Source organism: Acomys minous, assembly GCF_964271855.1.
Source record: "Acomys minous genome assembly, chromosome: 1".
Taxonomy (NCBI): Eukaryota; Metazoa; Chordata; class Mammalia; order Rodentia; family Muridae; genus Acomys; species Acomys minous.
In genome coordinates this window covers 34,545,485-34,558,818 of record NC_140483.1, presented here as the reverse complement: position 1 = coordinate 34,558,818, position 13,334 = coordinate 34,545,485, and the positions used below count along the sequence as shown (strand labels likewise).

The following is a 13,334-nucleotide window of genomic DNA, read 5'->3' as shown; positions in this document are numbered from 1 at the left end:
ACCATAAAGAGTAAGAGGAAGTCAGGAGGATGGGTTAAGAGACACAAGGGAAGTAGAAGGGAGGGACATTCAGTTTGAGGGCTTTATGAGATGGCCTGGAGAGGGAGAACTTCCTTTTCCTCTTGGAAAATCAGCTGAGGAGGAAGGTCAGCTAGGTGCTTTCTCTGCCTCTCTGAGATAGGCAGGCTTTTACCCCAGCATCTGGCCCCAAGTCTTTATTGGTAAAATCGAACAATTTGAGATTTTTGTTAAAAACAACACACTGAGTTATTTTTACTATCACCACTTAAAACAAACAAACAAATGAACAAACAGTAGGTGAAAACTAGGAGACCTCTCACCAACTCACTCTGGCCATGTGAGCTAAGAGCTGCATTGATTTACAAAAGCTCCTAGAAGTGTGAGTCACCGTCAGTTAGGTCCCTCCTCAAATAAATATAGGCCATGTAAGCTCTTTGTGTTCCTTGCTTTTAAATTTTTAGAAATCCATACCCCGAGGCTCCCTCTGGGCTGCTCTTGACCTCTGTCTCCAAGTTCTCTTTCTTTTTATTACTCTGGCTCCTCCAGTCTCTGGCTCTGCCCTTTCTCCCCATTAACCTGCCATGGCTCTCTGCAGGGCCCAGCCAGCACCGTCTAAAAGAAAAGCAATGCCTGCCCCTGGTGTAAATCTAACTTCTGGTACCTGTATTAAAAGCTAAAAAGAAATGGATGAAACTAACAGGATTTTGTTTAACCCAGCATATCTGAAATATTATATCATTTTGTATAAGATTATTTTTACATTGCTTTTGTTTGTGCACGCCGGGTGTTTTGTTCTTTGAAACAGGGTCTCCTATATCCCATGCAGGCCTGCTACCTTCTATATAGTTGAGGGTGACCTTGAACTTGTGATCCTCCTGCCTCTACCTCCTAAGTACTATGACTAACAAACAGATGTGTGTCACCTTTCTTGGCTTATATGGTGCTAAGGATAAAACCCAGGGCTTTGAGCACACTAGGAAAGCACTATATCAACTGAACCACACACCCAGTCTATTATATGGCTTTTGAAAAAGTAAATCTTTACAATCCTAGGTGCATTTTACAGTCCAGCTCACATCTCAAGACCTCCCTAGCTACATGGGGAGTTTTTAGGGAGATTTTGCCTATAATTGTTGCTCATTTTACCCAGGCCAGCGCAGCAGGTATCTTAGCATGGCAAGTGAGTTTCAGAAAAATAATTGATGGGTCTGGGACAGCCATTGAAGATACTATCTTGTGGTGATAGTGTTCTATTTTTCCCTGCATAGCAGAGTGACAATTTAAAGAGGACTAACCTGCACCAGTATGTTGAGAGAGGGCTAGCCCACTGCAGCCTTCATAACTGAGCCTTCTACACTTTTTTCCCAAACAGAGCCGGTTTCCTCCAAAAATATGAACTACACACCACGTGCCTGGGGCTCTGCCTCAACCTGCAACATGGCAGCGTACGTCTCTGAAAGGTAAGGCGAGAAGACGCCCTACGCACAGCTCAGCTGATGGTCATCAGCACAAGGGTACTAGTGGGGTAAAGGGTGGAATCATCAAGACAGAGTTAATGTCTCAAGATCTGGTGCCAGATTGCACTCCTGGGCCAAAGTGCAAAATGAGACTGGGCTTCCAGGGACTTTCCTCCAGACCTCACAGAAGTTATGGTGGCAAGTCATTCTCCTCTCGTGCCCAGTGGGAGCTTTGTGTATTATAGGAGTGGAGCTATTCATGCAGTGACATGCAGCCTGCACGGTGCTTCAAACCAAGTGAAGACTGAGATGGCCAAGCGGCTAGTCCTCTCACAGGACCTGTGCTGTTCTTGATCTTTTCTCTGGCAGAGAGGCCTACTCCTAGAAAAGTGTGTGTGTGTGTGTGTGTGTGTGTGTGTGTGTGTGTGTGTGTGTGTGTATGCACAGCTGGCTGGAGCTTTCTCCTGGTAGATATCAGCAGCCCTTAGACCTCCCTGGGTGCTGCCCAGGCTGACACTATGCCTCTCCCCTTCTTGCTTCGCTGAGCAATCACAGTGCCTAGTGGTACAGCTGCGGGCAGTACCACTCCCAACCCCCTCCTGCTTTTTTTGTGGTCTCCTCCTTTGTGACTGCTACAGCATATGTTTTATTAAAAGGGAAAGAGAAGAAGAGACAAGAGGTTATGTACATGGGCATGCTCAAGAATCTTAAGATTGAAAATCTTCTGCTCAATGCTAAATGCCTAAGGGCTTTGGCATTTTGCCAGCTCCAAGTAAACCCCAAGAGGAACATTTGGGTGGAGAAATAGGAAATGGAGGAAAAAATCAAAGCTCCCTCTTAAGAGATTCTGATTCTAAAATACGAGAAGGTTTTTCTCGTGTTCTCTTGAAATTGGCCTGCTTTTCCCAGGATCCTTATTCAAATTTTTGGATATGAATTTGACTCTATGACCTTGGGTAGTGCTTTTCCCACTGTGTGTGGATTAGACCTGGGAGTGGGTGGATGGCTTGGTAACATTTTCAATGCCCGATGAGATGTCCAGGATTTCAGAGTCCTCTGTCTGGGTCCTGGACCAACTTCTCTTAGGCCATCCATGTTTAATATAACTAGCCCAGATGTGTAGGATGTCCAGGATGCAAGAGGAGAAGGTGGCCCCGAAGAACCATGCCAACCAGGATGTTTCCAGCTTCTCCCTCACCTGTGCTTCAGTGAGGGGCTCTATCAGCTGGCACCCTTTATGCCCTCACTGCCTACCCAAAGATATTCCACCAGGTCTCTCATAGCTCAATTCTAATTCTCCTTTCTTGGAATCAAGATGGCTCTTATTAGTAGTAAGGATCAATTGGCGATTAGTGAGGTCAGCCTTTTGACTTCTCTTGCATTGAACTTCTGCTGAGAACTTACATCATCATTTACCTTTTGCCCATTTTCCCAAGTAGACTACAAAATCGCCAAGGACACAGTCTCTAAAGCTTACATCCCTCACTACCCTGACATACCGCCGGAGGAGGAGGAGCCCCAGATCACACCACAGCAGCCCCTCACCCAAGCCTTGTAAAGCATAAAACCACCAAGTCAGATCACAATCCCTGAGATGAAACTGTGCCTCAGAAGAAGCCCATGGCACTGAGGTTAACGAAGGAACACTAAGACCCAGACCCCACTCCATGACGTCCCCTATTGCTATGTGTCCCAGGTAAGACAGATGTCTTCCTGGGGTGCTCTGTGTTCCTCTTTCCAAGAAGAAGGCTGGAATCATTCTAGCTCTGCATCTTAGGGTAACCAAAGACAAATGAGACAACGAGGCATGCGAGGACCACTTAGAGAACTTCTGCAAATGCTCTTGGGGAAAGGATGCCTTTACAAGATGTACGCAAGGACCTATTATTTAAGGGAAGGAACTGAATCTCCAGAAATAACACCACACTCTGTTTGCCTAAAAGCTAGCCAGGAACCTGAACGCGGAACATTCCAGTCAGCAGAGCATGCCCACACGTCTCCAGTCCCTTTAGGTTACCTCTTGTTTGTGAGTGGAGAGGGATTCTGGAGTGCCCTCTCAGAGGGATAGGCCTTAGGTGGTGCTCCCCAGGTGCTAGCCTGTACCTTGGGGAAGGGGATCAGGAGGAGTTGATGACGCAGGGATGTTCTGTGCCCTCTGGCTTTGCTCGGTAAACAACCTGTCGGGAGGCCAGCTAGGAACACCCAGAAGGGGATTTTAGTGCCCAAAGAATGAAATGCTCCCCATCCTCAGTACCAGGCCAACACACGGAGGATAGGCTCCTTCTCTCCTCCCCAGCCTTCCCTCATTCTTTCTTCTTCCCATACTTTAGCACATACCACTCTGTTCTGGGAGAGGAAAGCCAACTCCATTTTTATTTATTTATTTATTTATTTATTTATTTATTTATTTATTTTTGTGAGGAGACAGAAGTAAGAGTCAAGAATGCTCCTGGCTTTCCCATGGCTGCAGCCCAGCTGTCAAACCCCCTTAAAACCAGCTGATTTCCAGCAGCGAAGATTCTGGTCTGACGTTTGCTCTCTTACCCTCAAACACAGCATCCTTGCTCTGCATCTTTTCAGATCACATCCTTCCTCACAGAATCAAAGCCTGCCTCTTTTTGCAGAGTAAGTAGCAGCTATGGCACTGGTAAGTTAGGAGCACTGTGGCAGCATTGCTTGGTCATGCTCTCAAAGCTACACAGCAACTCATTCCAGGTGAGAAGGAATTCCAGAGGGTCATGTCATAAACAGCAACAAGAACAACAACAAAAAATGCATATAACTGTGTGAAATCAAGAGGGGGGTGGGAAACACAGACTCCAGCATCACTTTAGCCATTGCCTGATGTCATCAGACTGCCCCCCAGGGGATTTAGTAGAATTCTTTAGCTGCCTGGTTAATACTGGCATTGCAAAGCTTCTAAGAGCATGGATAGGGGGTGAGAAAAGGAAAGCTATCAGCATGTACACATCTAGAGAAGACCTGGGGAGATATACTTGACTCACAGCGTACGTTTAATTCTGCTTATTGGCCTATGCTAACACATCACTGCCCCTGTTGGATAAGGTCCAGATTTTATTTTATAATTGATATTCTCTTAGCACATTTGTCCCTACTCAGGGCCAACCTGCTCCCAGGACAGGGGAAAGCACACATATAGTTCTTTACAGAGAGGTCTGCTCAATCACACCACAGTGCATCCAGCTGACTGTTAGTTAATATTTGGCTCAAGTCTATATACCCTGGATAAATACGTACGGTGCAGAAGGACTGCTTGGTGAAGAGAGAACTCCTCTGGGCTAGAATAGCAGTGCACAAGTTCATCCTCCTACTGGGCAGGGTCACTCCAGGCACCATGGCCTGGGGCAGGGGCTAGGCACAGATGCTTAATGTTTTTGGGAGCAGCCAGCTTCCTGCATACAGCTGTGAGCGTGCACACACACACACACACACACACACACACACACATACACACACACACACACACACACACACACACACACACACACACTCGTGTATGAACAGGGAGAACAATCCGGTAGCTGTTGTCAGGAGACCCTTCCCTTCAGCACAGCAACACTCCCCCTTTAGTGACTCCAGTGCATTACCAGGATTGACCCAAACAATTGGGGCTTATGTTATACCACCCAAAGGAGACTGTGGGATTTGCTCTTTGGAATTAATTTTGTCCCTGGTTACATGTCCACGGAAGAAACAGACTGGCCTCTAAAGCACGCTGCAAGGCTTTAAGACCATGTGAATACAGTTGTATTGCACATTACAATACCAGGTCTTTAGGGTCCTCCTCAAACACAGTGACCCTCGTGCAGTTCTTCTTAGGCAAGCAAAAGTCCTTGTCATCCTCTGCAATTATGGAGCCTGAATGAATTTCCCAAAGCCAATGGGAGTTGCACTAACTTTGAGGACTTAAACCAGGCAAAAACAATATAGGTCAGGCAGAATGCCCAAGCTCTGTGACAGCGATGCGACACCAGGAGGCAATACCAGAGTCAGATCAAACCCGAAGTCCACCGCTAAGCTCCACCTGACAGAAACTGAGGGATGGAATAGGAATTCTTCCTTTTGCTTGCCATTGCCAGGCACCAGACAAGGAGGCTGGATAAGGACTCATCAAAATTACAACGGAAGAGGATACAAAAAACCCAGGGGATCCAGACCCCCCTGTACTGTTACCTTGAATCCTTGCAAGAGCCCTTCTTGCTGTATCAGCTGCTCCCCAAACCACCAAGGACTGCGAGGAGACTCCTAAAGGATGCCCGATTTTTGTGCAACATCTCCAGTGGCGGCCTTCCAAAGTTTTTACTTCATGATTTCTTGTGGCTCTTTCTCCTTTGGGGAAAAGCGAATGCCTCCCCCTCAGCTTGTGAGAGGGAACGGATGTCTTTTTTTCAAATTCCCCAGCTCTGGGCTTTGCTTGTTGCCTCAGCCGCTGCCGCCGCCGCCGCGGTTAGACCACTTGCCTGCTGCCTTGTCGTGGAGCAGCTAGCATCCCAGGCACCCACAGCATCTGTGAAGTGGGGATCGGAGCTAGGCTGGGTCGCACGTTGCGTGGGAGAGGTGAGGAAAGTGGGAAGCCAACTGAGGAGTCCCCTGTCCCTTGACCGAGATGAAACCCAAGATCTTGCCTTTTTTTCCCCAAACTCTAAAGACACTCACCCGCTCTGTCATCCAATATCTGTGCCTTGCACTTGGGCAGAAACCGTTCCTCCAGTGTCTGGGCTCCTTTGGTTGACTGAGGACCCGCCGGTGTCCTCAGAGCGCGCGGCAGGTGCATTTCCCAAGTCCTCCCGAACCCGCCGAGCTCAGCGGAGGCGCTGCGGGATGAGCCGCGAGCCGCTGGGCAGGCAGGCGGATTCCATCCTAGGGCTGCTGCCCGGCGCGTACCTACTCCGACTTCACTGTCCGTACCTAACCAGTGTCACCTGCAGACTCAGACACCAGATGAGTGTCTTAAGATAACAATGCTGCCCTGCCTGCCTCTCTGGTTCTTTCTTATGCACGTAGATTGGCGGCCAATAGGACCCTGCGCCACACTCCCCACAGACGCCCATTGGCTGGGCAGCCTGGCAGGGGGCGGGTTCTGAGGCCTACCGGCAATCTCCTTTGGCTAGCTGGCAGGCTAGGGTACCAGCTCTGCTAACCCTCCCAGCTTTGCAGCAGCGACTTTTCCCCCCCCAGCAAGGATGGATGAGGAAACATTGGATAAATTCGCGGCTCCGTGTGGGGTTAGGAGTAAGAGCTGGAGAGTGTCAAAGGCTGAGAAACAACAAACAGGGAACTAATTACATTTTCTTCAATCTTTCGAGTTACAATAATCATTTGTCCCAGCCCATTTTGTTTGCTTGCTTAACCAGAACTCCCAGAGATAGGGCCCGCTTGAGACATTTTCCTTCCTATTTGAGGTTTCATTTGGTTGTTCTGCGCTTTTTAAGACTCCCGAATTACTTAATTAGAAGTGAACCCCCAAGTGAAAAATAGCACATGAAAACACACACACACACACACACACACACACACACACACACACACACACACACACACACACAGTGGGCCACAGGAGATCGGTAAGATGGTTAGGCAGAGAGTGTTAAAATCGCTGGGCAGCTAAATTGAGACACCTCACGCCCCCACGCCAGGACTGTTAGGACAACAGCAAGGAGAAGAACTTGGGCATTCTGAGGAGATGCTTGAAATGGCTTGCGTCCAAAAAAAGGAGAGAATTGTTTTGCCTGTGATGTTTTCCTTCTGTGTGTCTCCTTTCACTCCAGTGACTGTCAGGAAGAGGGACTCGGTTTTTAAAGGAAAACTAGAGAAAGGAGAACAGGACCAGCCTTGTTTCTACAAAGCAGGTGGTGTTTGCTGAGCCTGTGAGTCAGAGGGAAGTGGGGTAGGGGGCGGTGAGCTAGGGAGAAAGGGAGAGAAAGGAGGAAAGAATGAGGGATTAAAATATTAACTTTCAATTGAAGGGTGTGAATAATATATTTCTGATGTTCTAATAAATGTGTGAAGCTGAAATACATCCCACTAACTAGTGAACTACACAAAATTTTGGCAAGAGCAGGGAAGAGTCATTGTCGAAGAAAAATCCACTTCAATAGAAGATCTGGAGGTTGGAACCGGCAGCGGGGATGTGGAAGGAGATTTGATTAAGTCATGTGATGGGGGGATATACAGAGAAGAAGAGTCAAAAAGGGGGAGAAGTATCTTGATTTAGTTTCCTTGAGTTAACAGCAACATACGATAGCATTTTGTAAAGAATTAGACAAAAAAAAAAAGGGCAAAGGTTTAATGTGTGCAAAGGTAGTATATATCTGGGTTAGCTAAAAAGTGCTCATTAGGCAGATATTTAGAATGAGAGAGGAAAGCTGAGAAACCGTATTCTACACACAAACCCTCATTCCCACCATTTCTGTCCTCCCTGTTTCCTCTTCAGCATTTACCTGTTACTCGGCTATAAAATATGCCAAAGAATGGTGGTCCTGTGGAGCCCCCCAGCCTTCAACTAAGCTAAAACATCTAGGCCAAAACGCTGAGAATTTAACTGTTTCCTCACTGTGGACCCCGTTGTTCCTGAGATTGCTAGAGACAGAGGCCCACTGAACCTGGCCCAAGTAAGAACATGTTGGAGGTCAAGGTTCTTGTGACGTGACTTGAGGAAGTGAGAAATGGATGAACAGTAGAACAGCTGTAACTCATGTCAATGGAAAGAGGAAAGAGCCAGACTTGCTCCAAGGGAGGCAGAGCTGATCACATGAAAAGGAAGAAACTTGACCATGTTTTCTTCTGTGTTATCTTAAACCATCCATGATATTTTAATGAGGAAGAACACGCATTAAAAACTGCACACGAGTTCCTCGGATGAATGCATAGGCCCTGAATTATGCACCATTCACATCTTCTCCGACATTTCAGGAAGCCAACGCTGCTCCTTCCTAGTCGAAACCTTATACTCACCCCAATACAACTACTCTTCTGATAACCCCATTCCCAAAGAATGTTACTTGCTCTTAAATTTGGAAGCTGTAGAATATGAGGGGGTACAGTGCTCTGCACCTTATTTCTGTTACTCGTCATCATGTCTTGGAGACTTGAAGCTGATAACTCTCTGACTTGGATCCAGACTTGGCTCCATTAGTAGCAGCAGCAGTAGTAAACCTGCTCGTGATGCTCCTGTGTGCGCACGTGATGTCATTACTTCTGGGTAAAGATCAAGGACTATAAATCACTAGATGTACTTTTCACACCGACCGTGTAGGAATTTGTGCGGCAATGATTCAAAAGTTCTGCTTCTGTCTGAAACAGTTACATAAGGTAGCGTGACAGTGGTGAGGGTGATCACCACTGAACAACAACTAAATGTCGGAGTGTGTGAGGTCCTTTGCATACGGAACCTCATTTCTTTCTCATGAACACCATACCAATTATGCATTCTTATTATTATTTATGTATTAGTGTTATTGTTGTTTAAATACAACAAATGAAAACACTGACTGCAAAACACTGTATTAATTGTCTGCACTGAATAGGTGCATGCAGTTAAGTGTGTGTGCGCTCTCGCACGCGCACATGTGCACGCTCATTGAATAAAGTGGAACTGTAAAAACAGGAAGTGATGGAATTTCTCACTTCCAAGATGAGGCTGGAGGTTTACCTGAGGAGTTTGGACCAACTTAGGAATGAAGAGCAGTGTATTCCATATGAACAAAAGGACACGGGAGGGGTGGAAATGGGAAATAGGCCTCGTTTTCACTGGCGTGTATGTGTGCAAACACAAGTTTTAAGTAGTGATCAGGGAATGAGATTCTTCACAGCGATCCACCAACCTAGGGGGCTAGGTGTAAGAAAAAAAAAACATTCTTTAAATTTCCAGACCGTGGAAATGTGTAGAAAAACTCTAGTGGAAAGGAGAAAGCCAGAGTTCATGAATTCTGGTACCCGGGTATCTGGGTCCGTAGTCGGTTAATAAGAACAGCAATCACAAAGGTATTATAAGAGTCAAGAAAAGAGGCCACTGACATTGAAATATAGAACAGTGGGCCTCAGGAGAAAACGCAGTCTTTCAACTAACACAACTTGGTATTTTGTAGTTTTAAATAATATAAATACTTATATATATGCTACCTATGGCATTAGATGTGAATAGGGACAATTGAATTTATTCTATTCATGAGAAACTAAAGATGAACAAGGTTTAAATTCTCCTCCAAAGGAGAATAGGAGGGCAAGCCCTGAAACACATATGTGGCTTTGCTCTAGCACATTGCCTTTATACACGAACAATGACTGAGGCACATCCGCATCTCCTCATCCCATTTAAAGGGATGCTACTGTCTGGTTTCTGTGAACTGCAATCTCTATCCTCATCTCTAGGTATTTAACTGCTGGAAAGTAGACCGTGTGAGATTGCATGCATGTGTGCAAACAACAAGTGTCTTGGCAAAACACGTTGCCCCTTTCTTCCCATAACCTCTATTGTTAAACTCTTCTGCGGAAAATGGCATCATATAGAAATTCAAGATGTTGGTATCTAACACCCCCAACTATGATATTCTTTGAAATAATTTATTCAGATTACAGCTTTATTATCATCCCCTCGCTTGTATCTCCCCGTTCCCCCCTCCCTCCCTCTTTCACCTATTCCCTTCCCCTAGGCCTGTGACAGAAGGTGACCTTCTCCCCCCACCATATGATCACAGCTTATCAGCCTGCTTACCCTTCCTCTGAGTGCCACCAACTATGATATTTTAAGAAGACTCCATAGTGACTTATGGGAAGTCACTCATAGAGTTTGCTTGTGCTTTCAAATACAACATTTGATGTTTTCAAAGTCAGAAAGACTTCAAAATTATAGCAGGTCACCTACTATTTAAAAACCAGGAGGACTATTCTTTCTGCCCATGTGCTGATGATGGATGCCCAGAGAACAACGGGTGCTCGGTGTTTGCTGAATGAATGAATTGCTGCCATCTATGGAATGTTGTTTTTGCTTTTAGTTGCATGTACTCTTTGTAGATTGAGCTCATCAGGCACCTGGCTATTTTATTGGTCTTAGTTTTTTTCATTCATTAAACAAGCCGTTCTGCTTGTACTGATAGTTGCATTCCATTTCTTACATTCCGGGGGCCACTTCCATTTCCTGGCTTTACTTTATCCCATGAGAGATCACTTTGCCTATCTATGTCTCATGCTTTTCTCTATGCTAGAGAAGAGGAAAAGATTTCATGAAGTCTTTACATCCTTCAGCACCCTTAGGGGAGCAATACAGATGGCTGGAAAGGTCATTAGCTGATGCATCCTTTTTCAGTAGTTTGCAATGATAAGATGGCAACATCCTATGCATACATTTTCAGGTATGCCGGATTTTTAAAACAAGACTTGTATCAAATCATCAATCTTTTTCTTATTCTTATTTCCTGTCATCTCTTAAATCTGACCTTAATTATGGCTAGTTCAACTGCATCAAACTATTCAGTTTGATTAGTCTTGTGAAACGTGTGACACACATTTTTATCTTTTAAACAGCACAATTTGTCAATAAGTTATACCAGGTAGATTGGGACAGCAATTGTTTCAAAGTTGGCGTCCTATTTGAGGATCTGGTGAGTTTGTTCCGTGTCTGAACAGGTATGTTGCCAGGACATACTTTTGAATTAAGTCATTGTTTATTATGTTGAAGTTCAGCCAAATATCATATCCCAGCATTCCCCAAATGTTGGTGTTCTTATATAGTTTATTGCACACAGCATATATGACAACATCAGCCTGTTCTAGCAGGAAGAGAAATTGTATAAACTCCGGGTAGTGGTGGTGCTGGTGGTCCTACGAATACATAGGGGGCTAAATATCTGCCCTGTTCTTTTCTTGACAGAGCTTGGATTGACCTTGAACACAACCAGCAATATTCTTTTATTTCCCAGTGGTTGTGACCGCTGAGAAACTTTAGTTCTCAAGTATCCTCTGAGCTCTGAATTTCTTAAAGTTAGATGCTTAAGGTTTATTTGAGCTAACTCTGCTTCCACTATCAATCACAGCATCCCCATCATCTTTTTATTGCTTAGTGTACATAACATTTGTGATAGAGATGAAATGCGGCATAAGTTGCAAGTGAAAGTTCTGTTTTGCTCAACAGTGTGAGTTATATTGACTTCCTTCTTTTTTGTTCATCGTTTTCGATTGCTCTATTTATATCAATATTGCAAATATTATCTTTAAAAGTTCTGCAGAATCCATATTGGGTTGAAATGTATACATATGCATTTATCTCAACAGGCTCTTAATCCAACAGACAAATCTAAGAAGTTGGGTCTTGCCCCACCTCCCCCAAGAGAAGAAAGAAGGAAAAAAAGAAAGAAAGCCACACCCCCCCACACCCCCCCAAACACTGGGTACATTTTTATATATAAAGACAACACCCCTCCCTCTCCCGCACCCACCCACCCACTACACCTGCTTTGAAGAAGAGCCCTTTAAGGTGTGTGCCAGTGTATTCCTTTTCCCAAGCCATTTGGATGATGCTGCGACAGGAGAGATTTTTGCATTACAAAGACGCAATTTTAAAAATGCAGAGCAGGTAGTTAATAACTAAGAGCCTGGGGGATGGAAAAGAGAAGAGAGGCAGGAGCATCATCAGCCAGCTGGGGGCTGACCTGATTCCCTAGAATCCTCAGCTCTCTTCCTCTTTCCTCCCAACATCCTTCCTTTTCTTTTTCTCGTCCTCCCCCATCCCCCTTTTCCCTTCTCCTGATAAGCAGCTCCGGGAAACAAAGAGCCAGGCTCTCCAGACCTCGACGCTGGAACCTAGGGGCTCTCTGAGAATCATCTCAATTCGGGGACCAGGGCTGTGGAGCTCCGGTCCCCTCCCCAACCTCCCCCGCCTCCCTTGCATGCTCGCTGCTCCCTCCCTGCTCGCTGCCTCCCCCACCATCGCAGCGCTGGGAGGAAGGCGGCCAGGGCTCAAGATGGCTTTAGCCCGGCTCTGCGCCCTGTTAGCCTGCTGCTGGGGGCCGGCTGCGGTGCTGGCCACAGCGGCGGGAGACGTGGATCCTTCCAAGGAGCTGGAGTGTAAGCTCAAGAGCATCACTGTGTCGGCGCTGCCCTTCCTGCGCGAGAACGACCTGAGCATCATGCACAGTCCCTCGGCCTCGGAACCCAAGCTCCTCTTCTCTGTGCGCAATGACTTCCCTGGAGAAATGGTCGTGGTGGACGACCTAGAGAACACGGAGCTACCCTACTTCGTGCTGGGTGAGTCCTGGGAGAGGTGAATGAGGCCGGAGGAGGCGCTGGGCAGGCGCCCCCACCCCCCCACTGGGCCCGCTCCACACATCCACTTGCTGCCGCCACCTCCCCTCCCCCACACTACCTCCCTGGATCCGCCCCACTCTCGGACCTTTCTCCACACCTCCTTGCAAGCCAGCTCTTGGGCCTCAGCGCACCTGATGTCTCCCCAGATCTAATCTGGAGACCTGGCCCTCCCCTCTCAGTCGCTTTGCCCCAAAGGAACAGGTTGCTGGAATGTCTCTGAAACCTTCCTCAGCCTTGAGCTGGGAGTTTTCATTCAGGAAAACATCTGAACATTGTCAGTTTCCAACCCAACTCTCATAGGCCTCTCTCTCCCTGCTTGCACGCCATATGCTTAGTAGCTCTTTGCTTGACACCCTTGGGCACCCATACCCACCTACAGCCATCCCCAAGCTTTGGGAACAGGAACCTAGTGGTCCTCTTGCCAGGATGTGCATCCCTCACTGCAAGGGTTGATCTTCACTCATCTAAAACACTCTGTCTGTCATCAGGGCTTGGATACCCTTCCTTCCAAATAAGTTTCTATGTGCCTGGAGT

General features: G+C 46.5%; 2 protein-coding genes across 5 annotated transcripts in view; one reads left to right on the top strand and one right to left on the bottom strand.

The window, feature by feature from the left end:
- Positions 1-6,476, bottom strand: part of BRINP2 (BMP/retinoic acid inducible neural specific 2) — a 103,483-nt gene extending 97,007 nt beyond the window's left edge. The window contains exons 1-2 of one of the 3 annotated variants that reach the window (XM_084767398.1): positions 6,156-6,476; positions 5,673-6,006 (exon numbers count right to left, since the gene is read on the bottom strand). The gene's annotated coding sequence lies outside the window, so the exon portion shown is untranslated. Of the gene's footprint in view, positions 1-5,672 lie in introns of all 3 variants that reach the window. The other 2 variants (XM_084767397.1, XM_084767399.1) reach the window with 2 other exon arrangements.
- Positions 6,477-12,020: 5,544 nt separating this feature from the next.
- Positions 12,021-13,334, top strand: part of ASTN1 (astrotactin 1) — a 310,168-nt gene continuing 308,854 nt past the window's right edge. The window contains exon 1 of one of the 2 annotated variants that reach the window (XM_084772141.1): positions 12,021-12,740. In XM_084772141.1, coding sequence (XP_084628267.1) covers positions 12,383-12,740 — 358 coding nt within the window. In that variant the 5' untranslated portion in view covers positions 12,021-12,382. The remainder of the gene's footprint in view (positions 12,741-13,334) is intronic. The other variant, XM_084772142.1, reaches the window with a different exon arrangement.